This window comes from Chiloscyllium punctatum, unplaced genomic scaffold (assembly GCF_047496795.1).
Source record: "Chiloscyllium punctatum isolate Juve2018m unplaced genomic scaffold, sChiPun1.3 scaffold_72, whole genome shotgun sequence".
Lineage (NCBI taxonomy): Eukaryota > Metazoa > Chordata > Chondrichthyes > Orectolobiformes > Hemiscylliidae > Chiloscyllium > Chiloscyllium punctatum.
In genome coordinates this window covers 204,590-230,710 of record NW_027309806.1, presented here as the reverse complement: position 1 = coordinate 230,710, position 26,121 = coordinate 204,590, and the positions used below count along the sequence as shown (strand labels likewise).

At 42.8% G+C, this 26,121-nt stretch overlaps 1 protein-coding gene across 1 annotated transcript in view; it reads left to right on the top strand.

Annotated features, from left to right (window-relative positions):
- Positions 1-26,121, top strand: part of LOC140471398 (coiled-coil domain-containing protein 102A-like) — a 197,431-nt gene that overhangs the window by 126,224 nt on the left and 45,086 nt on the right. Inside the window, exons 3-4 of the mRNA XM_072567418.1 lie at positions 5,163-5,380; positions 7,122-7,230. Of these exons, the coding sequence (XP_072423519.1) occupies positions 5,163-5,380; positions 7,122-7,230 (327 nt within the window). The remainder of the gene's footprint in view (positions 1-5,162; positions 5,381-7,121; positions 7,231-26,121) is intronic.

Below are 26,121 nucleotides of genomic sequence, written 5' to 3'. Positions count from 1 at the left end.
GAACCTATAAAAAGAAGTTCAGTTGATACCTGCAAGACTCACCTGTCACAAAATCACATGTTCGAATGTTTGCTGCAACGAGTGACTATGAATAAATTTGCCTCTCTAAATGGAGATGACTTTTCTCTTTCTTTGTTTTCTCAAAGTGGCTTCCCCACCACTCAGGGTGGCATGGTAATTCAGTGGTTAGCGTTGCTACCTTACAGCGCCAGGGACCCAGGTTTGATTCCATCCTTGTGTGGAGTTTGGGCATTTTCCCTGTATCTGCATGGGTTTCCTCCAGGGGTTTCGTTTTGTCCCATAACCCAAAGATGTACAGGTTAGGTGAATTGTTCTTGGGAAATGCAAGGGAGTGGTTGGGAGGGGTGGGGTGCTCTTCAGAGGGTCAGTGTGGACTTGATGGGCCAAATGGCTTGCTTCCACACAGTAGGGATTCTGTGATTACTGCAGTTTCTGTGTCTATCTCTAGCACCCTTCTTGTAAATTGGAATCACATTAGCTGTCCTGTGTCACTTCCCCTGTTCCTTGAAAGGAACTTACGTTGTGTCCTAGCTTCCTATGATTCAAGTACTAGGAAACTCCGATCCCTGCGTACCTCAGAGCTCTTCAATCTCTCTCTACCTTATCACGAAATGCTACTTCACTATTCTTCCCGTCAAAGTGGAGAAATTTACAATTTTTTCTACATCTGTCTATGACCCTAACCATTAGAGTTCATCTCATACTCTAGCTATTATAGTTTATCTCTCTTGTCTAACTGTCATTTTAATCTCTCCAATACTCTATCATCGGAGTTTCTGTTTCATACATTATCAGTTGGAACTTGTGTCTCAAAAACTCTAGCCTTTTGAGATCATCTGCCTGGCACTCTGTCCTTCTAATATTGATATGGCCATCAAGTCTACACCAACCCTCTGAAGAGCAACCCACCTTGACCTCTTTCTTTCCCCCCCCCCCAAATTATCCCCACATTCTGGCATTTTTACAGCTAATCCACCTAACCTGCTTATCTTTGGACTATGGGAGGAAGCCAAAACACCCAAAGGGAAGCCTGTGCAGACACAGAACAAACATGCAAACTCCAAACAGTTGGAATCGAACCTGGTCCTTGGCTCTGAGGCAGCAGTGCTAACCACTGAGCCATCAAGGTTCCTCCCTCTGGTCCTCCAGCCATCAGGGTGCCTCCCTCTGGTCCTCCAGCCATCAAGGTTCCTCCCTCTGGTCCTCCAGCCACCAAGGTGCCTCCCTTTGGTCCTCCAGCCACCAGGGTGCCTCCCTCTGGTCCTCCAGCCACCAGGGTGCCTCCCTCTCATCTCTTCAAGCCTTTGGAATTCATCTGTCTAGCATTTGAACTATTGGAGTTAAATTCTCTGGTGTTTGAAGTCTTGAAATTGAACTCTTCATATTCTGTCTGTGTTTTATCACCTGGATGCTGTATTTTCCACGTGTACTTTTTGTTTTTGGCAGCACGCTAATTTTATGCCAAATTCAATTGTTGCAATTCAAGGATACAACACAGCATGAGCTTCTCCAGAATGATTAACAATTGGTAATGAACACTGGTCCAGCCAGTGAGGTCCATATCCTGTATGTGCAGAGAAAAGTCTCAATCATAGCAGGGAGGTTTTGCAGGAGCTGTGTTGGATTTTGGAATAACATGTGCAGTTCTAGTCACCACATGACAGGAAAGGTGTGATTTCACTGGAGCAGGTGCAGAGGAGATTCATCAGGATGTTTTGGACCATTTCAGCTTTGAAGAGAAGCCGGATAAACTTGAGTAGCTTTTTCTTTGGAGCAGAGAAGATTGAGGGGATACTTGACAGAGATGTGTAAGATTGAGGGGCATGGGCAGGGTGAATAGAAAGGTGGTGTTCCCCTGAGTCAAGAAAAAGGGGCATACTTTTAAGGTGATAGGCAGGAGAATTAGTGGGAATTTTAGGAAAATGTTTTCATCCAGGAGGTGATGGAGGTCTAGAATGGACTGTCTTGGGAGGATATTTGAGGTGGGAAACCTCACAATCTTTAAAAAGTACTTGGAGTGAGTATTGGAAATATCAGAGATGTACTAGGAGAGGACATTGTGCAGGGCTCCTACAGTGAGGTAGAACTCAGTGATTGCATCTTTTCTTTCAATGATGAGGTTAGACTATAGACCTCCCAATAACCAGAAGAAGATGGAGGAACAAGTATGTCAGCGGATCACAAAGATGTAAAAACAATAAAATTGTGATAATGGGTGATTTTAACTTTCCAATCCTATGACTCCCTTAGCACCAGGGACAGAATTTGTTAGATGCGTCCCCAGGTTGGATTTTTGAAACAATATGCACATAGTTGGCCATACCAAACCTTGCACTGGGGAATAAGCTTGGCCAAGTTATTAAGATTTCAGTAGGAGAGCATTTGGAGAACAGGTAGTTAAATAGTCATAGTGCAAGTGCTAAACTGGAGAAAGGATAAATACAATAGTATTAGGTATGAACTGGAAAAATTGGATTCAAAGAGTCGTTTGATGGTAAAGCCATACGTGAAGTGTGGAAGTCTTAAAAACTAGTTGACCAGAGTTCAGAACCAGCAAGTTCCTGTGAGGATGAAAGTTAACAATAGCAAAATTTGGAAACCTTGGATGATAAGAGGTTTTCTAAGTTGAGAAAAGGGAAACATGTAATGTTTAGGAATCCGAGATGAGGCGAGGCCTTTGAGCATAAAAGAAGCAGAAAATAAAGAAATTAGGAAGGCTAGAAGGGACCATGAAATATCCTTGGCAAGTAGGATTAAAAGCATTTTTTACATTAATTAGGAACAAGAGGGTAACTCCGGGACAAAGGAGGGAATTTATGTGGAGCCAGAGGAAGTGGATGAATTCCTTAAGTACTTCGCAACTGTATTCAAGGAGAAAGGCATGAAAAATAGTAAGATTTGAGGGGTATGTTGATATCCTATGGCATGTTGGTATTGAGGAGGAGGAGGAGATGGTGTTAGCTGCCTTGAAAAACATTTTAAGGTAGCTAAGTCAGTCCCCTGATAGAATCTCTCCCTGAATACTAATTGAGGCAAGGGAGATTGTCAAAGATAATTTGTATCCACTTCAGTCACAGGCGAGGTCCCAGATGATTGGAGACTAGCCAATGTTATTCCTTTATTCAAGAAAGGTCATGTCAACAACCCAGGAAATTTTAGGCTGGTAAACCTTACATCAGTCGTAAGGAAGTTATTGGGGAAGATTCTTAGGGACAGGATTTACATGCATTTGGAAAAGAATAGACTTATTAGGGATAGTCAGCATGGCTTTATACAGAGGAGATTTTGTTTCTCAAACTTGATTAGGTATTTTGAGGAAGTGACGAAGATGATTGAGGGCAAGCCAGTGGATTTTGTCTACATGGATGTTACTAAAGCAAAAATAGAAATTGCTGGAAAAACTGCAAGTCTGGCAGCATCTGTACAGAGAAATCAGAATTAAATGTCTAAAGAAAGGTCACTGGACTTGAAATGCTAACTGATTTTAGATTAGATTCCCTACAGTATGGAAACAGGCTTTTCGGCCGAACAAGTCCACACCCGCCCTCTGAAGAGTAACCCACTCACACCCATTCCCCGATCCTATATTTACCCCTGACTAATGTACTTATCACAATGGGCAATTTAGCATGGCCAATTCACATGACCTGCACATCTTTGGACTATGGGAGCTCCAGCATCTGCAGTCCTCACTTTCCCCCTGTGGGAGAAAACCGGAGTACCCAGAGGAAACCCTCACAGACACGGGGAGAATGTGCAAACTCCACACAGTCGCCTGAGGCAGGAATTGAACCTGGGTCCCTGGCACTGTGAGGCAGCGGTGCTAACCACTGAGCCCCTCCACAGTTTCTGCCAGACCGCTAAGATTTCCCAGCCATTTACTGTTTTTGTTTCGGATACACAGTTGGCTTGGTCATAGACAGGGTAGAACTACCTTTTGTGACTTGAGGCCTGTGACCAATGGTATTCCCCAAAATTCAGTGCTGGGACTTGTGTCTGTAATGTACATACATACATGGTTTGGATGAAAATGTAGTTGGTCTGATTAGCATGTTTGCAGATGACATGAAAATTGGTAGAATTGTGGATAGACAGGAAGGTTATCAAAGGATGCAGCAGGATATAGGTCAGCTGGAAAGTTAGGTACAGAAATGGCAGGTGGAGTTTAATCCAGACAAGTGTGAGGTGACGCATTTTGGGAGGTCAAATGCAAGAGGAAAATATACTGTAAAAGGCCGGACCCTTAGGAATGTTGATATACAGAGGGCTTTTGGGTGCAAGTCCACAGCTCCCTGAAAGTGGCAACATAAATAGATGAGGTAGTAAAGAAGAGTAAATGACAGGTTTGCCCTTATCAGTCAGCACATTGAGTGTAAAGGTTGGCAAGTCTTGTTACAAGTGTATAAGGTTTTGGTTGGGCCACATTTGCAGTACAGTGAACAGTTTTGCTCGCTGCGTGAGAGGAAGGATTTGTGGAGGCTTTGGATTCTAAAAAGGTTCACCAGGATGTTGCCAGGATTGGAGTGTATGAGTTGGGCGGAGAGGTTGGACAAACTTGGACTGATTTTGGGGGGGGGAAGGGGTGGCAACCTGATAGAAGTACCCAAAATTATGAGAGCCATCGACAGAGCGGATAGTCTGAGTTTCTTTCCCAGGGTGGAAACGTCAAACACTAGGGGGCGTGGCTTTAAGATGAGAGGAGGGGAGTTTGAAGCAAGTGTGTGAACAAAGTATTTTTACACAGAAGGTAGTAGGTGCCTGGAAGCACTGCCAGTGGAGGTGGTAGAAGTAGATGTAATAGCAAGGTTTAAGATGCATTTAGACAGACACCTGAACAGGCAGAAGATAGAGGAATAGGGACAATGTACAGGCACGTAGGATTTATTTAACATCATGGTAGACCCAGATTTGGGTGGGCCAAATGGCTTGAGCCTGTGCTGTACTGCTGTAAAGGTTGTAACCATACAAGCTGTGGGTCAAGTGGAGATTGAGTAGTTTTTGTCAGTGCAGACTTGAAATCCAAAGGGTTTGTGAATATGAATATTGACTGGATGGAGATCCATCAGCTTAAAAGAGCAGAGAGTGATACTCCTGTACAAGTACATATGCTTTTAGCTGCAATTTTTTCATTTATTGTGCAGGATGTTGAATTAATGGAAGCCATTATCAAAACTAAGCAAGAGAGCACAGAGGCCTGGGACCAGCGCAGTACTCACAGTGCGCGCACTTCCCTCAGCCGCCATGAGAGGAATCGCATCCTGTGGGATGAAGTGACAATCATTGAAGAGGATGCCACTAAAGTCACAGCATTGCAGCTGCGTTTAGACGAATCCCAGAAAACCCTCCAGAAAGAGAGGGAGTAAGTATAGGAGGTCCAAACTTCTCCGTTTAACTTTTGATCGTTTATCAGTCCCTGTTATCTAAACATTCATGACGGGCTGTGCATTATTTAAAGTGTGGGTTTAAATGCTAGTGCATAGGTATGAGCTGGTAATCCAGGCTAATGCCCCAGAGTAGTGCTCGGGGCAGTTGCAAAGTCGGAAGAGCATATTTTTCAAGAGTTAATAAACTTAGATCCCATGTGTTGTTTTTGGTGGATAAGAAAGATCCCATGATACTATTCTGAAGAAGAGCAGGACAGTTCTCCTGGTGACCTGACCAGTATGTATGTCTCATTATGAAACTAGGTAATTTGGTCACAATGAGTTGTACTAGGGCACTGTATCATGGGTAGAGCATTGTTCTGGGGCAGTGTGTGGCGTCTTAGATCAAATGATATATTCCATATCCTTCGATTGTGACTCCTGGTTTTGGACTCCCCTGCCAATGGGAGCATCCTTCCTACATCTGTCTAGTCTTGTTAGAATTCTCTAGGTTTCTGCGATTTCTCCTTCATTCTTTTGAACTCCAGTGAACATAATCATAACTAATTCAAGCTCCCTTCATAATTCAGTCCTGCCATCCAAGAAATTAGTCTGGTAAACTTTCACTCCACTCCATGTAGCACGAACATCCTTCCTCAGATAAGGTGGCTCACTGGTTAGCACTGCTGCCTCACAGTGCCAGGGATCCAGGTTCGATTTCAGCCTTGAGCAACTGTCTGTGTGGAGTTTGCACATTCTCCCCATGTCTGTGTGGGTTTCCTCCCACAGTCCAAAGATAAGCAGGTTGGGTGAATTGGCTGTGCTAACTTGTCCATAATGTTCGTGGATGTGTAGGTTAGATGCATTAGTCAGTGGTAAATGTAGAGCAATAGGATAGGGGGATAGGTCTAGGTTGGTTACCCTTCGGAGGCTTGGTGTACTGGTTGGGCTAAATGGCCTGTTTCCACACTAGGGATTCTATGTATTCTGTGTTAAACTGCACACTCTGTTCCAGGCGTGGTATCAACAATACCAATAGTTGTGACAAGGCATTTCTCTCACCATGAATGTCAACCTTTTGCCTGCTGCCATTTGCCACCTTCAGTGCCTGCATGCTTGTTACCCATTCCACTCTTGTAATTTATAGCCATTCAGAAACTAAACTGCCTTTCTACTTTTGCTCCCCAAGGAGTCAACCTCACATTTATTCACTCTATGCTGCATCTATCATGCATTTGCCCACTCATTCAACTTGTCTAAATCACAATGAAGCATCTGCATCCTCCACACAGCTTAATCTCCCATCAAGCTTTGAAACACATTGTGGTAAATGAGTTGCATTGGTACCCAGTTCCAGATACACTAAAAAATGGAACTTCTATGCCTGTTGAGTTTGCCAGCTTCAAAAAGTGTAGGGTGCCTCTTCAGCAAGAGGACGGAGCCAGGCACCGGCAAGAGGATAGGTTCAGGTAGGAGCAAGAGTATGGGGTCTGCACCAAAGACCATGTTGGCACAGATTGGTGAGCCGTGTATTCTCAACAGATGGATGTGATAGAATATGAAGGAGTGAGCCGAGCAGGCTGGAAAGCTGCTTCTCAATACACTATTTTGAAGAATTATGGAGGGGAAAGCAGTGTTATCACAAACTTTGAAATCCAAGTTTTGTAATTGTGCAAATTGGTTTGAACTGAAGAGAATGTTTTACAGTAATTGTAACTGTACAGTCTTTCTCCTTAGGGACAAGAGCGCACTCAGTAAACACATTGAGAAGCTGGAAGTGGATGTCAGCCAGTGGAAACTCAAGTATGAAGAGCTGAACAAATCGAAGCAGGAGGTGGTTAAACAGGTAAAGTTCAGAACAGTGAGGAGCCACTTAGTCAGACAGGCATTTTTTTATAGATACATGCTCACAATTGACAGCACGTTGTGGCTGAAATGCCGCTAAAATTAGCTTCACAATTGCAACCTTGCGCTTATATTTTAATCTGATGTAGTGAGAAGATGGTTGCTACACTTCAGTATTTACATTGAAGTTTTCGATACATTGAGCTGAATTTTCGGAAACATGCATGATCCCTCATTTCCCATGTGACCCTTGTCGTGCTAGATGAGACCTCCTATCCCCATTTTGAAATGCATTTTCCCAGGAAGAATTCCTGACTCAATTTGTACATAGACCAACGAGGGGGAGGCCATATTGGATTTGGTGCTAGGCAATGAGCCAGGCCAGGTGTTAGAACTCGTTGGGGAGCACTTCGGTGGCAGTGACCACAACCACCTCACCTTTACCATAGCCATGGAGAGGTATAGGAGCAGACAATATGGTATTTAATTGGGGAAGGAGAAAGTGTACTGCTACTAGGAGCTGTGAAGCATAGGTTGGGAATAATTGTTCCACAGGAAATGCACAACAGAAATGTGGAGGCTGTTTAAGAAACACTTGTCGCAAGTATTGGATAACTTTGTCCCACTGAGACCGGCAAGGAATGGTAAAGTGAAGGAGCCTTGGATGACCAGAGAAGAGGAGCCTGTCATCAAAAGGAAGAGAGAAGCTTACTTAAAGTTAAGGAAGCAAGGATCTGGCGTAGCTTTAGAGGATTGCAGGGTAGCTAAGAAAGAGCTCAAAAATGGACTGAAGAGAGCTAGGAGGAGGCACGAGAAAAGCTTTGGTATGAAGGATTAAGGAAAACCCAAAGGCATCCTACACTTGTGTGAGGAATAAGAGAATGATCAGAGAGCGGATAGGGCCGATCAGGGATAGTGGAGGGAAAGTGTGCCTGGAGTCTAGAGGCAGGGGAGGTCCTAAGTGAGACTTTTGCTTCAGTATTCACTTGATTCACAGTGAAAACACCATGGACAGCGTTAATAGGCTTGAACAGATTCATAGTCAGGAAGTGGATGTGCTGGAAATTCTGGGAAGCATCAGGATGGAGATGTCCTCAGGGCTGGGCCAGATATATACAAGGTGATGACAGGAAGCGCGGAATGAGATTACTGTGCCTCTGGCAATGATCTTTGCGTCCTCACTCCTCAAGGATGATTGAAGGGAGGGAAATGTTGCTCTTCTGTTCAAGAAAGGGAATAAGGAAATCCCTAGGAACTATTACAGCCCAGTCAGTCTTACGTCTGTGGTAAGCAAGGTACTGGAACAGATTCTGATAGGATCTATGACTATTTGGAACAGCGTTGTTTGGTTAAAGATGCTCAGCGTAGCTTTGTGAAGGACCAGTCATTCCCTTCAAGCCTTATTGAGTTCTTTGAGGATGTGAAGTTGACGAAGGTCGAGCAGTGGATGTGGTGTATATGGATTTCAGTTAGGCATCTCATAAGGTTCCCCACAGTAGGCTCATTCAGAAAGTTAGGAGGCCTGGGATACTGGGAAATTTGGCTGTCTGGACACAGAATTGGCTGGTTGAAAGAAGACAGCGAGTGGTAGTGGATGGAAAGTATTCCACCTGGAGGTCAGTGACCAGTGGTGTCCCACAGAGATCTGTTCTTGGGTCTCTGCTCTTTGTACTTCTTATAAAAGACTTGGATGAAGAAGTGGAAGGGTGGATTAGTAAGTTTGCTGATGACACAAAGGTTGATGATGTTGTAGACGGTGTTGAGGGCTGTTGCAAGCTGTGACAAGGCATTGACAGGATGCAGAGCTGGGCTGAGAAGTGGCCGATGGAGTTCATCCTGGTTAAATTTGAAGTTATTTGCTCAAGAAGGTCACATTTGAATGCTGAATACTGAGTTATAGACAGGATTCTTGGAGGAACAGCAGGATCTTGGGTTCCACGTACATAGATCCCTCAAAGTTGCCACCCAAGATAATAGAGTTGTTAAGAAGGCATATGGTGTTTTGGCTTTCATCGACAGGGGGATCAAGTTTAAGAGCCACGAGGTTTTGCTACAGATCTATAAAACCCTGGTTAGACCACACTTGGAATATTGCGGCCAGCTCTGCTCATTATTGGAAGGATGTAGATGCTTTAGAGAGGGTGCAGAGGAGATTTACCAGGATGCTGCCTGGATTGGAGGACATCTCCTCTTATGGTGAGAGGTTGAGTCAGCTAGGGCTTTTCACGCTAGCTTTCCATTTGCTATTTTTTGTCCATATCTGCAATAATGGGGTTGCAATGATGGAGATGATCAGCAGAGGGAGGTATTGTAGCAGACAAGGCAACGTGCTGTTGTGTAAATCCTCCTTGATTGTTGCAAACAAGAATGGTCAGGAAATGAGAGTTATTCTAACTATTAAGCCCATGTGCATCTGGACTGTGGCTTTTGCTCAAAGGAGCAGTGCAGGGCTTGCAAAAATGTTTTGTGACCTAATTTCCTTAGATGTAGAATGAGCTATTTTAACTTGCATTTCTTTCACTTGGAATTTAACTTCATCTTTTCAGTACTGGAGGTGTTTCCATCTAGCTATAGTGTTTATTGCTCCTGAAGGGGCTGTATATTGGTAAAGTTAACATGCCACAGGGCCTGACAGATTGTTGGGTTAGGCAGTGTTGAAACAGTGAGGAGTAGGCCACTTAACTCGTTGAGCCTGCTCTGCCATAATCATGGCTGATCGTTGAGCTCAATATCCTAATACCGCCTTGCCATATCATATGGGCGGCACGGTGGCTCAGTGGTTAGCACTGCTGCCTCACAGCGCTAGAGACCCAGGTTCAATTCCCGCCTCAGGCGACTGACTGTGTGGAGTTTGCACATTCTCCCCGTGTCTGCGTGGGTTTCCTCCAGGTGCTCCGGTTTCCTCCCACAGTCCAAAGATGTGCAGGTCAGGTGAATTGGCTATGCTAAATTGCCCATAGTGCTAGGTAAGGGGTAGATGTAGGGGTAGGGGTGGGTTGCGCTTCGGCGGGGCGGTGTGGACTTGTTGGGCCGAAGGGCCTGTTTCCACACTGTAAGTAATCTAATCTAATCTAAAGGGATGGGCCAAGTATTGGCAAAGGGGACTAGATTAATTTAGGATATCTGGTCAGCATGGACGAGTTGGATGGAAGGGTCAGTTTCAGTGCTGTACATCTCTATGAATCTATGAATCTATGAATCTCTTAGAGCTATTTCTATTTCTGCCTTGAAAATCAATGATGTTTTTGGTCCTGATCACATTCTGTGGTAGTGAATTCTATAAGCAACTCACTCTATGGCTGAAGAAATTTCGACTTCTCTCAAGCTAATCTCCTGTGAATACAATCCTAACCAATTTGATCTCTCCTCATACATCAGTTCCACCATCCCAGAAATCAATTTGGTAAACCTCCATTGCAGTATAGCAAGAACACTATTCCTCAGATAAAGATACTGAAACTGCCCACACTATTCCAGGTGTGCCCGAGCCATTGCCCTATTAAAGTGCAGCAAGATATCCTTGTTCCCGTACTCAAATCCTCTCACAAGGTGGTCACCATATGGTTTGCCATCTTTACTGCCTGCTGCACTTGGGCTGTTACTTTCAGTGATTGTTGCACAAGGATGTCCAGGTCTCATTAACTTTCCCCTCTCTTGATTTGCATTGATTGAAATAGTAATCCTTCCAATTTTTGATATCAAAGTGAATAACCTCGCATTTCTATCCATATTATACTGCATCTGCTGTGCGTTGCCCAGTAAGCCTATCCAAAGCTTATTGCATTGTCTGTGCATCCTCCTCATAGCTCACCCCACCAACCCTATCCCATGCCATACTGTGTCATCTGCGTATATTGAGATACTACGTTTAGTTCTCTCATCCAAATCATTAGGATATATTGTGAATAGCTGGGGTCTTAGAACAGAGATTTTTTTACTGAGGAAGGGCCACTGGACCCGAAACGTTCACTTTGATTTCTCTTCACTGATGCTGCCAGACCTGCTGAACTTTTCCAGCAAGTTTGTTTTTGTTATCAATCCCTGTGGTACTTTTACTAGTCACTGCCTGCCATTTAGTAAAAGGTGACTTTATTCTGACTGTGTTTCCTATCTGAGAACCAACTTTCTATCCATAAGATTCATCATGTGTAGAGTCTGTGAGGAGGTTGGGGGGATGGGTGCATACTTCATTATCTCAGCTTTGTGGTAAATAGCGATTCTGAAGTTTTAAAATCCCTACCTTTTAAGGGCCTGATGTAATTGTGTAGAACTGTGGTCTAGGTCTCGATACGGTGATTGGACTGAGTGGCTTGAAGCACCAAACGTTTTCTCATACTTTCTTTTTCAGTTTGTTCATGGGAGGTTGGCTAGGCCGAATGGTCAGTGTTTATTGCCCAACTTAATTGCCTCAGAAGGAGGTGGTGAGCTGCCTTGAACAGTTGCAGTCCTCTGTATAGGAATACACAAAATGTCATAAGGAAGGGAGTTCCAGGATTTTGACCCAGCAACACTGAAGGAACAGTGATATACTTCCAAGACTGAGTGGTGTGTGACTTTAAGAGAAACGTGTAGGTGGTGGTGTTCCCATATATGTGTCAAGCTTCTTGAGTGTTGTTGGAACTGCACTTATCCAGTCAAGTGAAAGATATTCCATCATTCTCTTGACTTTTGCTGTGTAGATGTTGAGCAGGCTCTGGGCTATAAGGAAATGAGTTGCTCATTGCAGAATTCCATAAAGTGCAGTTTGAGAAGATTTGATACATCACATCTGCTCCAAACTTCAATGAAATTATGGCTGATCTGATAATTCTCAATTCTACTTTCCTGCTTCTAGTGTCAGTATGTTTTTCTTAGATAATTTGGTCAAAATTGTTCAGTAATCCAGCTTTAGTCTAACTAGTGCTTTGTATTGTTTTAGCAGAAGCACCCTGTTTTTATACTCTAATACCTTTAAAATAAAGACGCACATTTCAATGCTTTCCATGTTGCCTGTTGAGCTTTAATGCATGCTTTTTGTGATTCGTGCATTCAGACCCAAACAACAGTGATCCCAGCATGGATCCCTGTGGAACACCACTGGTCACAGGTCTCCATTTTGAGAAACTCCCTTCCACTACTACTGTCTCCTGCTGCTAGCCAGTTCTCTATCCATTTAGCTAGTACACCCTGGACCCCATGTGACTTCACCTTCTCCATCAGCCTACCATGGAGAACCTTACTGAATTTCATGTACGTGACATCTACAACCCTTCCCTCATCTATCGAAGAATCACTTCCTCAAAGAATTCTATTAAGTTGGTAAGTCATGATCTTCCCTGCACAAAACCATGCTGCCTATCACTGATATTCCGATTTTGAAGAAAATGGGCTTAGATCCTATCACTCAGTATCTTCAGTGGCTTCTCTACCACTGACATCAGGATCACTGGTCTATAATTTCCTGGATTATCCCTGCTACCCTCCTTAAACAAGGAGACAACAGTAGCAATTCTCCAGCCCTCTGAGACCTCACCCGTGTTCAAGGATGCTGCAAAGATATCTGTTAAGGCCTCAGCTGTTTCCCCTCTCGGTTCCTTCAGTAACCTGGAATAAATCCCATCTGGACCTGGGAACTTGTCCACCTTAATGCCTTTTAGAATACCCAACACTTCCTTCCTCCTTATGCCGACTTGAACTAGAGTAGTCAAACATCTATCCCTAACCTCAACATTAGTGTTATCCCTCACTTCGGTGGTTACCAGTACAAATTATCCTTTAAGAATCTTGCCCATTTTCTCTGACTCCATGGATAACTTTCCTCCTTGTCGCTGAGTGGGTCAACTCTTTCTCTAGTTACCCTCTTGCTCCTTATATATGAGTAAAAGGCTTTTCCTTAACCCTGTTTGCTAAAGATATCTTATGTCCTCTTTTAGCACTCTTAATTCTTTGTTTCAGATTGGTCTTACATTCCTGGTATTCTTCCAGAGCTTCATCTGTTTTCAGTCACCTAGGCCTTTTCAATGCTTCCTCCTTCCCATTAGCTAGTCTCACAATTTCACCTGTCATCCATGATCCCCTTATCTTACCATTTCAATTCCTCATTTTCACAGGAACATTCTAATCAACCTCTCTTTAAAAGTCTTCCACATTTCATATCACAAATTGTTATAACATGGGAGGTAGATAACAAACCTTTAAGAGAAAGGAGGCTTAACGTTGTAAATAGTTGTTGTTTAGATTAGATTAGGTTAGATTCCCTACAGTGTGGAAACAGACCCTTCGGCCCAACAAGTCCACACTGACCCTCCAAAGAGTAACCCACCCAGACCCATTTCCCTCTGACTAATTGCACTACGGGCAATTTAGCCAGGCCAATTCACCTGACCAGCACATCTTTGGACTGTGGGAGGAAACCGGAGCACCCGGAGGAAACCTGCGCAGACACTAGGAGAATCTAACCTGGCACCCTGCTGCTGTGAGGCAGCAGTGCGAACTACTGAGCCTTGTTTAGAGTTAAAGAATAAAATTGTTGTTTTTTTTCTTTGACAGTTTGAGGCAAGGTGAGCTTTTCTGTGTGTTTGGTTTAATTAGCAGAGGGGTTATCCACTGTGTTATAACACTGGTGCACAATACATGGAGCACTGCCCTCATTCCATGAATAAATTTAGAAAAAAAAGGAATGTCACTTAGATGAGAAATCTTTTTTTACTCAGGATTGTGAACCTTTGAAATTCTCTACCTGGAAAGCTGTAAAAACTGCCTTTGAGTATCTTTAAGGGAGTGGTTAATAAATTTCTAAATATCAGTAGTGTATGGGAATGGGGTGGATAAAATATATTGGAATGTTTGAGCATCCATGGTTGTATTGAGTGGTAGGGCAGACTCGATGGATTGAATGGCTTACTCCTACTCCTATATTCTGATGCTGACAGGGTTACATTTGCCAATTTATTATTTCCAACGCCTAACTCAAGCCAGGTTTGGTTCCTTTGATATAACTGAGTTTTAGAGGGCATTTAGGAATCAGTCAACCATATTCTGTGGGTCTGGAGTTGCATTCAGGCAGGTTTTCTTTCCTAAAGAGTATTAAATAACCAGATGAGTTTTTATAACAGTTTTCAAATTTCACAATCTGCTGTGGTTGGATTCAAACTTGCATTTCCTTGCTCTCTGAATTACCATTTCAGTAATGATACTGTGCACCGTTGTGATCACCTGTTAAATGCACCACCTCTAATGCTGAATCTCCTTAATGAAGGGCAGAATTCCTGGTGGATCAGAATATTAAGTTTTCTTGGTAAATAGTTATGACTTTCTATCTCAGCTAGCAGGTGTGATGTCATCTAAAGTTTTCTGCGCAGTCCTATGAGCTTCTCAATAATTTTTCAGATTCTGCATTTATTTTATAATGCACAGTTTCACTTGGTCTGGCAGCATCTGTGGAGAGAAATCAGTTAACATTTGTGGTTGATTGACCAGAGTTCTGAGAAATGGTCAATCAACCACAAATGTTAACTGATTTCCCTCTGGATGCTGTCAGACTCACCTGAGCATTTCCAGCTATTTCTGTTTTTGATTTACAGTTTCCACTTGAAGTCTAACACTTTAATTACTGTATTAATTTGATGGTTTTCTTCAACTGCCAAATAAATTTCCTTTTGAAATGATTCTCCTATTCCTTGTAAGCAGCAAGTTCCACGTTATTACCATAAGGTGTAGGAATGAAAGTAAGCTGTTCAGCCCATTGAAGCCACTCTGCCATTCAATGAGAGAGTGGCTGATCTGGTATTCCTCAGTTTCACTTTCCTGCTTCATCCCAACTCAGCCTTGAATATATTTAGTGACAGAGACCTTACAGCCCTTTTGATGAAGAATTTGAAACATTCACCACCCTTAAAGGGGTTGAAACTAAAATCTGTCTTGCCTGTCTTAAATAGGTGACTCCTTGGTCTGAGATTATACCCTCTGGTCCTATGCTCCCACAAGCAGAAATGATCTCTCTGCATCTAACATGTCAGGCTCCCTAGGAATCTTGTTTATTTCAATAAGGTCTCCCCTTTATTCTTCAGAATGCTATTGAGTACAAACTAACACATTTGACATTTTTAAGAAAATCCCTCCATACGAAGGATCAGCATCATCCTCGCACTTCACTGTTCTCCCTAGATTAGTTTTGCCATCAACACCAAGTTGTTTACATAAATCAGAAAATGTAAGAATCCCAACACTTTATCCCTGGGGATCACTTTCAGCTTGTCTCCAATCTGAGAAATTCTCATCTGTACATACTTTGTTTCCTATACTTTAGCCACTTTCTCTTCCATGCTGCCAAGAACTCATCAATCCCAAACATATTTAGTTTGCTAACCAACCTTCTATGTGGTTCCATATCAAATGTTTTCTGCAACTTGAAAAAACACCCATAGGACTTCCCTCATCCACTGCCTGTGTCACCTTGTTAAAGAATTCAATTGAATTGGTCAGACCAGTCCTGTCCTTGATGAAGCCATGTTGACTGTCTAATACTTTAAAGGAAACAGGAGGCTGAATTTTAGAAATAAAGGGGCGGCATGCTGGCTCAGTGGTTAGCACTGCTGCCTCAGCGCTAAGGACCTGGATTCAACTTCAGTCTCAGTGTGTCTTTGTACATTTGTACAAAGTTTGTACATTCTCCCAGTGTCTGTGTGGGTTTCTTCTGGGTGCTCTGGTTTCCTCTCACAATCCAAAGATGTGCACATGAAGGGCTTTTGCCCAAAATGTCAATTTTCCTGCTTCTCTGATGCTGCTTTTCCAGCACCATACTCTTGGCTCTGATAACTCCAGCATCTGCAGTACTCACTCTGCCATGCTAAATTGCCCATAGTCTTCAGGGATGTGTGGGTTAGGCGCATTAGTCAGAGGTGAATGTAGAGTAATAGGGTAGGGAAATGGGGCTGGGTGGGATACTCATTGGAGGGTCGGTGTGGACATGTTGGGCTGAAGGGCCTGTTTCCACACTGTAGGGATTCTAAGAAAGGTACACACTCGTGGGATGAATGAACAATTTCAAACTGTCTCTAATTTGTTAATGCAACAATCAGAGTTGACCTGTCTCATACGAGGGTGCATGCCTTTAAGTTGAGAGGGGGAAAAGGGAGATGTGAAGGGCAAGCTTTTTTTAAAGAGTGGAGCATGCTACCAGGGTGTTGGTGGAGCCAGACACGATAATGATGTTTATGGGACTTTTAAATAAACACAGAAGTATGCGAGTCTTACAACACAGGGGTGAACCACAGGTGTTAATTAAACCAAATGCTCAGAAAAGCTCACTTCTCCTTTATAATCTGTTAAAATATGAATGGCCAAGAACTCCCAAATTCCACTATTTTAAAGAAAATAATATCAATTTATTCTTTAACTCTAGAAGTGAACATTAAATAACAACTATTCACAACTCTCCGCCCCCTTTCTCTTAACTACTTATTACTTGCCTTCAACTCTATAACAGTATGCCGTTCCAAACAGAGACTTTTGAAATTATTTGTAATTTTAATAAATCTCTCAGTGGCTGTCATCTTCGGTATCGTTCTTCCGGCTGAAGATCTCTCTGGGTTTTCGTCTTTCTTTTTACTGTGAATATATTTCATATGAAAAGAGACCTTTGATAGGGAATGCTTCCTAATTTTTTGGGTCTCTCTCTCTCTCGAGTGCAATTGTTCTCTCTGCGATTTTCAAAATGTCCACACTTTTCTATCCCCATCACTGGATTGTCTCTGGTTCAATGTTGGCAAAACAATAAATTCAGACTTTATTGGGTTTTAGTGTCCTAGGGTACAATTAATACTGGTTAAATTCAAATTGTTTTCAAAACAGTAACCAAACTCAGATATTCCTTTCACAGCCAAATGTTATATTTTCAATTTTCCAGTACACTCTGGAACTACCATCCAGTTGTATACACAGGTGCTTGTAAGCTGTCACTTCAGAACAGCATTCACTCTCTCTTAAAGGTACAGTACACACCTTCAACGTTATAACCCAAGGAATGGAAGGATATGCACCACAGGCAGAAGGGATTAGTTCATTAGTCATCATGTTCAACACAACAGCAGGGCCCATTCCAGTGCTGTGCTGTGCTATTTAGGAATTGCTGACCGATCCATCAAGCTTGTGATGGACCTGGCTTGTGTTGATTTAGTTTTCTTCATATAATGTTCTGCTTCTTGCCCTTGTCCCAGGGCTCTCTTCCTGCTCAAGGTGGAACATACTTGAATGAGCCTGTTAAGCATTGGTGATTTTGCTCTTTGCCTTTAAAATCAAGGCAGCAGAGGTTGTACATTAAGTCCCATTTAAAGTGGAACCAGAACCTAGATTCCTGACTCCAGCTCTTTACTTCAGTCTCGGCACAAACAGTAATTTCACTTTGATTACACTAATTTCCTTCAGGATTTAAATGATGGACTCAGGCTCACTTCCAGTAGCAGAACTGAAACAGCAGTAAATTCCTGCAGTTTAACATGGTGGAAACAGTGATGGAACAAAGAGGAGGCTGCACTAACAGTCCCCTTTATAGTCTCCCCTCCTAGGCAGATCATTATCCACTCCTTTGTCTATCCAATTGTTCTCTATCCTTGGGCTATATCCCTACCTAGATTTTACTCCTTAGCCCCTACCCTACCCTGTCTTCTGCATATACAGGTAAATGAACATTGTCCTAACTATTATCAATTCTGAGGAAGGGTCATTCAACGAAATGTTAACTCTGATTTCTTTCCACAGATGCTGTCAGACCCAGTGAGCTTTTCCAGCAATCTGTGATTTTGTTTCTGATTTACAGTTCTTTTGGTTTTTATTGGCAATGATGAAACACATGGGCCTTGTATCTAATTAGGAATACTAATCCACTCAATCCCCAAAGCCATTCTATCCTGGAATTAAATGTATAATTTAATAGTTTGTCAGGTCTCAGAAAAATCAGCTTCCAGGTATGGCATGCAATGGGAAAGCATTTCAAACACTGTTGTTAATTGGAATGGGATGAACATAAGTGTTCTGCTAAGGCTGTAGGGAAAGGGGTAGTGGCTGGTGGAAAAGTAGAGAGACCATAATCATATCAATCATGACCATGTCTAATACCGAAATAAGTTTGGGGGCCTAATGCTGTGCCCCCCTCCTCTTGATTCATATGTGTACATGTGGAAGATTTTGCAAGGAGATGTGCCTCCACTCAGAGGCCATTTCTTTTGCATGCTTGTTACAAATACAGAAAAGAAACTGCCTCTGACTGGAAGAACAGTGAATGTCCCTTGTCTCATTCACCATGAGACCCATAATGGTGGGAGCCATGATTGATCTCCCGAGCTAGCTGACTGCAGTCAATGGATTGCTTGCTGGATGGTTGAGTGTGTTCAGGGTCAAGGTAATGAGAGAGACTGAGGTTAAAGCAGGGAGCAGATCATGAGAAAATGAGAGTCTGCGAGTAGCAACACCACCTTATACACCTTTTGTATCTTGTGTGCCACCAACTATTTTGTGAAAAAATTCCTGGTCCCACAAAACAAAGCTCTATTTGTTCCAAGAGGTGTATTCTACATTTACATACATTTAGCATTCTAATAGTGATTAATGAAAAAAATTTAAGAATCTTTAAAAATGCATTGACTTCGAGAATGTTTTGTTGATGAATTTTAAAAGACAAAGTGAGATAATGATTTGTCATTCGTGAGAAGCCTGCAGGTACATTTCATTGGTTCCCTTTCATGTTGACTGTTAATATATTCTCATTCTTTGCCAGTCTCATTTTCTTTACACCACCAGGTTCATTTGAAAAAGTCACCTGACTTGCATCAATTTCATTAAGTTCTATATCTATTTTGTTGTCCAAGAAGCCCTGTTTCTAAATAAAAACCAGAAGAACTGCAGATGCTGTAATAAAAGCAGAAGTTGCTGGAAAAGCTCAGCAGGTCTGGGTGTGTCTGAGAAGGGAAATCGAAGTTAATGTCTCTGGTTCTGTGACCCTTGCTCAGAACAGTTCTGATCCAGCAACTTCTGTTTTTCTAAGCCTTCCTAACTTTTCAACTTTGTTTGAATATGCCTCCCACGTACCCAAAGCAGTTCCTCCTCAAGATCACCCAGTGTTCCATTCCAGTTTGTCCTTTCAGTCTTCAGTTTCATTTACCCCTGGCTAGATCTCCTCCATATGTTGCGAAATATCTTTTTATTTGGAACAAATGTACCACTAGAAGTACAGAAATGGATTCTGGAGAATAGTCGGCAATGTGACTCAGTGAGTGATCAGTAAAAGTCTCATTTCAGTGTGCAGTGTTTGCACGCTGTAGTAAAATGAGCACATACCTTCCATACACCAAGGATCAACTAGTGGTGGAGAGGAGTTTGAATGCTAACTCCCCCTCTGCTGCCCAAAGAGGTCACGAGATCAACACTGAGTTGTTCAATAAACCAATCATAAGTCACAAATAAGCACTAATGATCACTTTCTGAAGGATTCTTCCACCAAAGGTTCCTTTGATGAGGATAGGAATTAATGATTTTCGCCACTACTGGTGCACTCTGGAACTGTAAGTGAATACCTGACTCGGTCACTGGCCCCTCAGAGCTGATTGTCAATGACAGTTTGTTTGCTGACAACTGTGTCTGGTGACATTGCTTGGGTGCCACTTTACAACAAAGCCTAACTGTTGACCCCAGGCTACGAGAATGATTCCGCTTTAGAGTCTGCGTTCCCATGTTTAATTAGTATTCTATGGGTGGGGAAAGTTGTATCTAAAAGACAGAGATGTGTATTAACTTAACCTCTGACAGCATTCATGCCATTTGTACCAACACCTGACAGACAGCTGTTCAATAGCTGTGAATCTGACCTCGAATCATAGTAATTATTATTCCAATCAACATAGTGTTTGAACATTTAAGATCTGATTCCTTTTAAGTTTTCTGCTTATGACTGCTGTCCCAGACCATGAAGATGTTGTCATTTCAGGAACAGATAAGTGTGTGTAGAAAGTTAACAAGGCATTGTCACAGCACAGAGTCTTAGCAGAGGTATTTCCATGCTTCTGAACACTATTACATTCAAACTTTTCTCAGTTCTGCTGAAAGTTAATTGATCTGAAAAGTAATAACACTGTTTTCTCCACGGGCACTACCTGACCTCCTGAACATTTCCAATATTTTGTGTTTTTGCTTTGTTTCCTTGATAGGCCACTCTGACAAGACCCCTCAAGATCTTGTATGGTTAAGTTAACTCTTGCTGTTTGTGGGCGCTTGCTGCCTCACAGCGCCAGAGTCCCGGGTTCAATTCCCGCCTCAGGTGACTGACTGTGTGGAGTTTGCACATTCTCCCCGTGTCGGCATGGGTTTCCTCTGGGTGCTCCGGTTTCCTCCCACAGTCACAAAGATGTGCAGGTTAGGTGAATTGGCCATGCTAAATTGCCCATAGCCTTAGGTAAGGGATAAATGTAGGGGTATGGGTGGGTTGCGCTTTGGCGGGTCGGTGTGGACTTGTTGGGCCGAAGGACCTGTTTCCACACTAATGTAATCTAATCTAAAAAAAACTAATCTAAACTCCAGTAGATACAAGCTTAATTTGTCTAATAAATCTCAGGAGGTGATTTAGACAGGATTTAAAGAAACTGTTTTCACCCAGAGGGAAGTGGAGGGCTCTGGAGTGCATTGCCTGCGAGATTGAAATATAACCCCTCAATGTTTTAAAAAATACATGGATGAACATTTGAAGTGTCATAATATTCCACATGGTAGGCTGCTCTGTCAACCATATGTTTGTCCAATGACCGTTTAAATGCCCTTAAATTTGGGGAGACTACTGTTGCAGGCAGAACGTTTCATGCCCTTATTACTCTGAGTAAAGAATCTACTTCTGACATCTGTCCTATGTCTATTACCCCTCAATGTAAAGCTATGTCCCTTTCTGCTAGCCATCACCATCTGAGGGGAAAAATCTAAACTATCTAAACCTGTCATCTATTTCCCAAGGGTCTGTTATCCCTCTGCTCCCTGCCCATTCATGTATCTGTCTAGCTACATCTTAAATGACACTATCATGCCAGTCTCTACTACCTCTGCTGGCAACGTGTTAAACTTTCCCCTCTCACCTTGAACTTGTGACCCCGAGTAATTAAGTCCCCCACTCTGGGGAAAACCTTCTTGCTACTATTGTGGAAGGGTGGCACGGTGGCTCAGTGGTTAGCATTGCTGCCTCACAGCGCCAGGGATCCAGGTTCGATTCCAGCCTCAGGCGACTGTCTGTGTGGAGTTTGCACATTCTCCCCATGTCTGTGTGGGTTTCCTCCGAGTGCTCTGGTTTCCTTCCACGCTCCAAAGATGTGCAGGTCAGGTGAATTGGCCATGCTAAATTACCCAGAGTGTTAGGTGAACATTGTATGTTAGTCAGAGGGAAATGGGTTTTGGTGGACTCTTTGGAGGGTCGGTATGGACTTGTTGGGCCGAAGAGCCTGTTTCCATACTGTAGGGGAATCTAATCTAAATAACTCAATGTTCTATAAAAAGAAATTACCAGGAGACACAGAAAATCCTTCATGAATTTAAACTTTAATCTTGCAAAATCAAAGCTGTGGCTGACAGGAAAATATCTTCCCTGACTGTCCATAATTTCTTTGTTCTTCTCCAGTTATACAATTTGTTGGACCTGCGCTTATGAGATACCATTAGCATAGCCAAACACGCTGACTTGCTTTGTCTTTCTAAACTAATCATTGTCCGCTGCACTGGTTCCCTCCATCAAGCTTAACCTATCATGTTACAATATCATCCTCTTCAGCATTAGCTCATTTCCCAGTGATTTAACTAACCTATCAAAGTTCCATTATCTGTTACTGAAGCCCTGTGACATGATCCCAGGTGTACATTGCAAAAGTAAGTTAACTGCATTACTGCTGTAATAACTTCCATACTACCCACCTTGTCTCTACCTCTCATGACTTTGTAGACCTCAGTCAGGTCCCCCATCAACCTGCCCTTTCTAATGAAAATAATCCTAATCTACTCAACTCTCTTCATAGCTAGTGCCTTCATACCAGGCAACATCCTGGTGAGCCTCCTCCGCATGCATTCTAAAGCATCCACATCCTTTTGGTAATATTGGCGACCAGAACTACATACAGTATTCCAAATGCGGCCGAACCGAAGTCCTATACAACTGTAACACAACCTGCCCACTCTTGTACTCAGTATCCCAATGAAGGTAAGTATGCTGTATGCCTTCTTGACCATTGTATTGACCTGCATTGCCACCTTCAGTGTACAATGGACCAGAAAACCTGGTGTTGTCTCTACTTCAATTTTCCCCAAAGCTTTTCCTATTTATTGTATAGTTCGCTCGTGAATTGGATCTTCCAAATTGTATCATCTTACACCATGCTGCCTATTACAGATAAACCCAATTTCTTCCCATTAGATCCTATCCCTTAGTACTTTCTCCAGCAGATGTCCGGCTCACTGGTCTATAATTGCCTGATTACCCTTTCTATCCTCCTTAAACAAGGGGACAACATTAGCAATTCTCCAGTCCTCCAGGACCTCACCTGTGTTCAAGGACACTGCAAAAATACCCGTTTAGGACCCAGCTATTTCCCCTCTCGCTTTCCTCAGTAACCTGAGGATTTGTCCACCTTTTAATGCCTTTTAGAATACCCAACACTTGCTTCCTCCTTATGCCGATTTGATCTAGAGTAATCAAACATCTATCCCTATCCTCAACATTTGTCATGTCCTTTCCTTGGTGAATACCAACTCAAAGTACTCGTAGAGTCTTAGAGATGTGCAGCACAGAAATAGAACCTTCGGTCCAACCTGTCCATGCCGACCAGATATTCCAACCCTATCTAGTCCCACCTGCCAGCACTTAGCCCATGTCTTTCCAAACCCTTCCCATTCATATACCCATCCAAATGCCTTTTAAATGTTGCAATTGTACCAGCCTCCACCACTTCGTCTGGCAGCTCATTCCATACATGTACCACTCTCTGCCTGAAAAAGTTGCCTCTTAGGTCTCTTTTATATCTTTCCCCTCTCACCCTAAACCTATGCCCTCTAGTTCTGGACTCCCCCCACCCCAGGGAAAAGATTTTGCTTATTCATCCTATCCATGCCCTTCAAGATTTTGTAAACCTCAGCCTCCAACACTCCAGGGAAAACAGCCCCAGCCTATTCAGTCTCTCCCCATAGCTCAAATCCTCCAACCCTGGCAACATCCTTGTAAATCTTTTCTGAACCCTTTCAAGTTATACAACATCTTTCCGATAGGAAGGAGACCAGAATTGCACACAATTTTCCAACGGTCGTCTAACCAATGTCCTGTACAGCTGCAACATGACCTTCCAACTCCTGTACTCAATACTCTGAATAATTTCATCCATTTTCTCTGACTCCATGCATAACTTCCATCCTTTGTCCTTGAGTGGACCAACCTTTTCTGTAGTTACCCTCTTGCTGCTTATATAAGAATAAAAGGCTTTGGGGTTTTTCTTAACCCTGTTTACTAAAGTTTTTATTTCTCTTAATTCCTCATCTCAGAATGGTCCTACGTTACCAATATTCTTATAAAGCTTTGTCCGTCTTCAGTTGCTTAGACCTTATGTATGCTGCGTTTTCCCTCTTAACAAGTCTCTCAATTTCACCTGTCATCCATGGTTCCCTAACCTTGCCTTTTCTCGCACTCGTTTTCACAGGGACATGTCTGTCCTGCAACCTAATCAACTTCTCTTTAAAAGCCTCCCACAAATCAAATGTGGATTTACCCTCAAACAGCTGCTCCCAATCCACATTCCCTAGCTCCTGCCGAATTTTGCTATAGTTGGCCTTCCCCCAATTTAGAAGTCTTCCTTTTGGACCACTGTCATCCTTGTCTGTGCTTATTCTAACACTTACAGAATTGTGATCATGATTTGCAAAGTAATTCCCTACTGAAACTTCAACCACCTGGCTGGGCTCATTCCCCAACACCAGGTTCAGTATGGCCACTTCCCAACTTGGACTGTTTACATACTGTTCTAGAAAACCCTCCTAGATGCTCCTTACAAATTCTATTCCATCTAGACCTCGAACACTAAGTGTATCCCAGTCAATGTTAAGGTAATTAAAATCTATCACCATCACCCTATTGCTCCGACATCTTTTCATAATCTGTCTGCATATTTGTTCCTCTATCTCACGCTTGCTGTTGGAAGGCCTGTCGTGCAGCCCCAACATTGTTACTGCATGCTTCCAATTTCTGAGCTCTGACAATGTTGCCTCACTGCCCGAGTCCTCCACAGTGCCCTCCTTCAGCACAGCTGTGATATCCTCTCTGACCAATAATGCAACTCCTCCACCCCTTTATTTCCCTCTCTATCCCACCCGAAGCATCTATATCCTGGAATATTTAGTTGCCAATCATGCCCTTCTCTCAACCAAGTCTAGTAATAGCAATAACATTTTCCCAGGTACGAATCCAAGTCCTAAGTTCATCTGCCTTGCCTACTACACTTCTTACATTAAAACAAATGCACCTCAGACCACCTGTCCCTTTGCTCCCTGCTTACTCTTCCCCTTAGTCACACTGACTTCATTATCTAATTCCTTACAGGCTTTAGTTACTATCTCCTTCCTGTCCACTTGATTCCCATCTCTGTGCCACATTAGTTTAAACCCTCCCCAACAGTGTTAGCAAAAGCACCCCTTCAGACATTTGTTCCAGTCTGGCCCGGGTTTAGACTGTCCGATTTATAATAGTCCCACCTCCCCCAGAACTGGTCCCAGTGTCCCAAAAATCTGAACCCCCACCCCTCAAGCCACTGATTCATCCTGCCTATTCTTTCATTTCTACTCTGACTAGCACATGGCACTGGTAGCAATCCTGAGATTATTACATCTGAGGTCCTACGTTTTAACTTGGCTCCTAACTCACTGAATTCGCATGTCCCTGTGAAAACGGGGGCTAGAAAAGGCAAGGTTAGGGAACCATGGATGACAGGTGAAATTGAGAGACTAGTTAAGAGGGAAAACGCAGCATACATAAGGTCCGAGCAACTGAAGACAGACGAAGCTTTATAAGAATATTGGAAACGTAGGAATGTAGATGAAAGGCTGAGATCTTTTCTGCAGGGTGAGGCAATTCAAAACTAGAGGGCATAGGCTTACGGTGAGAGGGAGAAATTTAACAGGAACCAAGGGGACAACTTTTTCATGCAGAGGGTGGTGCATGTATGGAATGAACTACCAGAAGAAGTGGTGGGAACTGATAGAATTATAGCATTTAAAAGGCACCTGGATGGGTATATGAATAGGAAGTGTTAAGGGATATGGGCCAAATGCTGGCAAATGGGACTAGATTAATTTAGGATGTCTCATCAGCTTGGAAGAGTTGGACTCGAGGGTCTGTTTCTGCATTGCACATCTCGATGACTCAACCAACCATATAATTATGCACAAACATGTACTCTGTACACACTGATTCTAACATGGTGCACCATTAATTCATGAACTAATGAACTGCAGAAATTTACTAGGGCCCCTTAGATAGTACCTTCCAAACCCATGACTTCCACCATGTAGACAAAGGCAGCACATGCATGGGAACATCATTACTTGCAAATTCCCCTCTAAGCAACTCAATGGTCTGACTTTGAGATATATTGCCATTCTTTCTGTATCGCTGGGTCAAAATCCTAGCATTATAGTGTAAGACTCGAGGTGGAGGTATGGTCTGTAAGGAAAAGATTGTGTGTAAGATAGATTTGAGACCATAGAGAAATGATATTGGCTTGCTTGCATTCAACAGAAGCTTTGTTCGTGGTGGTATTTAATTGTTGAACTTATACTGTTTGGGTAGCCAGCTATACTGTTGGTTTATGATCCTTAACATTTTGTACAATGCCAGTGCACTTATTATTACCTG